This window comes from Triplophysa rosa, linkage group LG15 (genome assembly GCF_024868665.1).
Source record: "Triplophysa rosa linkage group LG15, Trosa_1v2, whole genome shotgun sequence".
NCBI lineage: Eukaryota > Metazoa > Chordata > Actinopteri > Cypriniformes > Nemacheilidae > Triplophysa > Triplophysa rosa.
In genome coordinates, this window is record NC_079904.1 from 14,659,453 (window position 1) to 14,662,892 (window position 3,440).

General features: G+C 43.7%; 1 protein-coding gene across 1 annotated transcript; it reads right to left on the minus strand.

Moving 5' to 3' along the window:
• Positions 1 to 201: 201 nt before the first annotated feature.
• LOC130566075 (uncharacterized protein K02A2.6-like) lies at positions 202 to 1,161 on the minus strand. The gene has a single exon (XM_057353294.1). The coding sequence runs from the start codon at positions 1,159 to 1,161 to the stop codon at positions 202 to 204; it is 960 nt and encodes a 319-aa protein (XP_057209277.1).
• Positions 1,162 to 3,440: the final 2,279 nt, after the last annotated feature.

Genomic DNA, 3,440 nt, shown 5'->3' on the forward strand with positions numbered 1-3,440 from the left:
CTTATTAATCATTAATGAACATATTTATAAATGCTTTATGAAGGGAACCTTAATGTAAAGTGTTACCAAGAAAACTAGTCTTTCCTGATTTCCCCCTCACGTTTATTGTAAAATTAAATTCATGTAAATACTGTATATTTTGCTGAATATATACTTATTTTTAATTTTGTCATCTGAAGAAAGTAAATTGTCAGTTTAAAGTTATACAAAATGTCTTGGCTTTGAACGACCAGCTCGGCTGAGGACCTGGGAGGTTTGCGAGAGTCGTACAGCATCTGCTACACTGGGTTGTAAGGCATCGAGACGCGTGCGCATCTGGTGTCCCAAAAACAACAGGGAGGGAGGCTCTTTTGTCGTCAAATGCAGTGTTGTGCGATAAGTCAGCAAGAATTTTTCAAGCCATTTTTGCAGCGTAGAGCAACCCTTAGAGGGGTTTAGTGCTTGCTTCAGGGATTGAACAAACCTTTCAGCCTGCCCATTAGTTGCCGGGTGATATGGAGCGGAGCAAATGTGTTTCACATAATTTGCCTTCAAGAAGGTTGAAAACTCCTGTGAAATAAATTGCAGCTCATTATCACTGACGAGGATTTCAGGCAACCCATAGTGACTGAAAAAATTCTGCAAAACTTCAATTGTCTTTTCTGACGTCGTTGACTTCATCAACTGCACCTCCGGCCATTTTGAATGTGCATCGACCACCACTAGAATCATGTGGCCTTCACATGGCCCAGCAAAATCAACATGTATGCGGTCCCATGGTTTGCTCGGCCACTGCCATGGGTGGAGGGGGGCTTGGCATGGCATTTTCTGTATCTGTTGACATGACTGACACATTTTCACTAATAGTTCAATGTCGGCATCAAGTCCTGGCCACCATACATAGCTGCGTGCTATGGCTTTCATTCTGACAATACCCGGATGGCCAGCATGTAATTCTTCCAGCACTCTTTTACGCAGCTTTTGGGGAACAACCACTTTCATTAAACAACCATGTTGGACAGACAGTTCATTGCACCTGGAAACGAAAGGTGTGAGCTCATTGTTTCCAGTCAGATTCACAGCTTGAGTCCCTTTCACGACCAATTCGATGACTGTAGGTAAGGTCGGATCAACCATAGTCTCACGGCGGATATCGGCAGCAGTGACAGGAAGTTTCTCCATATGTCTGACGTAGAACAAATCTACAGCATCCTTTTTCTTTTTGTGCTCCACATGTAACGGCAGACGGGAAAGGCCATCGGCATTTGCATGATGTTCAGCTCCTCTGTACTCAATGGTGTAGTTATGTGCAGACAAAAATCAGGCCCACCTCTGCATTCCCACTGCTGCCATCGATGGAATTCCTTTTTGGGATCAAAGTTTGTGTTGAGAGGGCGGTGATCAGTAAGAAGCTTGAAGTTCCGTCCGTAAAGATACTGGTGAACTCTTCGGACCCCGAAGACTATTGCCAACGCCTCATGCTCAATCTGTGCATAATTTTGCTCTGCCTTACTTAGTGTTCTTAATTATTACTTAATGCAAAAGCTATCTAAAAGCCAATGCTTTCCTTTACACAGCAGAGCATTTAAGGGATTCGCTGTGGTTGCCAGGTTTGGTATGAATCTCCCGTAGTAGTTTAACAGCCCTAGAAATGATCTCAGCTGTGTGATGTTGGATGGTGCTGGGTCATTCACAATTGCACTTACTTTTTTATGTGACTTGTGTAGACCTTCAGCATCAATTATGTGACCTAAATATTCCAATGAGTCTTTGAAAAAGTCACATTTGCTTTTTTCAACATGCAACCCAAACTGCTCCAGGTGTCCAAGGACAGTGTCCAGGTTTTCCAGGTGTTCAGCTTCAGTCTGCCCGGTAACTAAAATGTCATCCAGGTAGCAATGGACATTTGGTAGACCTTGCAAAACCTGGTCCATAGCTCTCTGGAACATGGCTGGCGCCGACTCAATTCCAAAAGGCAAGCGGTTGTATTGGAATAAACCTTTTTGTGTGGAAATTTTGAGATATTTCCTGGATTCTTCATCGACGTTCATCTGGAGGTAAGCATGTGATAAGTCTAGTTTGCTGAAGCACTGTCCTCCTGCTAATGAAGCAAACAGATCCTCGATGCGTGGTAAAGGATAGTGTTCGTTGTGCAGGACAGGATTTACAGTCACTTTAAAGTCACCACAGATTCGCACTTATCCATCTTTCTTAATGACAGGGACAATTGGAGTAGACCATTCGCTGTACTGTACTGGTGACAATACCCCAATTTCAGTGAGACGGCTCAGCTCTGCCTCAACCTTTGAATAAAGAGCATATGGCACAACTCTGGGCTGACAATACTTTGGTTTGTGTTCCGCTTTCAAAGTTATTTTAGCTTTAATGCTCTTTATTTCCCCCAACTGCTTTGAGAAAACAGCTGCATGTTTCTGCAACACAGTTTCAAGTGTCTTTAACTTAACTGTTCTTATTTCCTTCCTATTCAGTTTGATCTGTCATAACCACTCTCTGCCATAGAGTGGTGGGTAGTCCCCCTGCACAACATACAATGGAAGAACAGCTGTCTGTTTGCCCATTTTCACATGCACATCAATTACCCCTTCAGGACGTAATGTCTGTCCCGTGTATGTTCGAAGGACAATATCAGTTGGGTGCAGAGGCAGGTGTTTTAACATGCTGTCATACGTTTCTGTAGAAACCAACGAGACTGCTGCACCAGTGTCCAGTTCCATTTCCAGCGATGTGCCATCCACCTCAGGTTTCACAATGATACTGGACTTTTCTCCCGGCTGTGACAGAAAATAAAGAGCTAAATCCGAGTCTGTGTCATCATCATTGTCTGCATCAAAGTGGTGTACATTTCTTTTTTTTACATTTCCTTTCCGTGTTGTAGCTTTCCTTGAACATGCAGCATTTGCTGTATTTCCATAGTTTGCCTTTCTATTACTATTGCTATTTCTGCAAACGTGACTGATATGTCCTTTCTTTCCACACATATTACAGTTTTTGTCTTTAAACCAATGAGTCCTCCTCATTGTGGTTGTTCTTTCCACACCGTTTGCATTTGTTAGCAGTCTTACACTGTGATAAGGACAGTGCATTTACCGTCAAGGACCCGCTGAGTTGGTGTGCTTCACGTGATGCCGTTTCCATGGAGACCGCCAGCTCCACCTCTCTTTGGAACGTTAACGTAGTCTTCGTCAACAGGCGCTTTTGTGTAGCCTCGCTCTTCAAACCACACACAAATCTGTCGCGAAGTGCATCATCCAAGTGTCCTCCAAATTTGCAGTGTTCTGCTAATCCCCTAAGTACTGCAACATACTGCGCCACTGACTCACTGTCCACCTAATTTAGTTCAGCGATGATTAGTGGCTTTGGAGAGAGGTGTTGTCTCAATGCGTCCATGATGTCCTTAAAGGTTTTTTTCCCCGGCTTGTCCGGTGCAATTAGACTGCGGA

Excerpts from the sequence above, each read along its gene's own strand:
- LOC130566075 (XM_057353294.1), bottom strand. The coding sequence starts at position 1,161 with ATGGAGAAACTTCCTGTCACTGCTGCCGATATCCGCCGTGAGACTATG.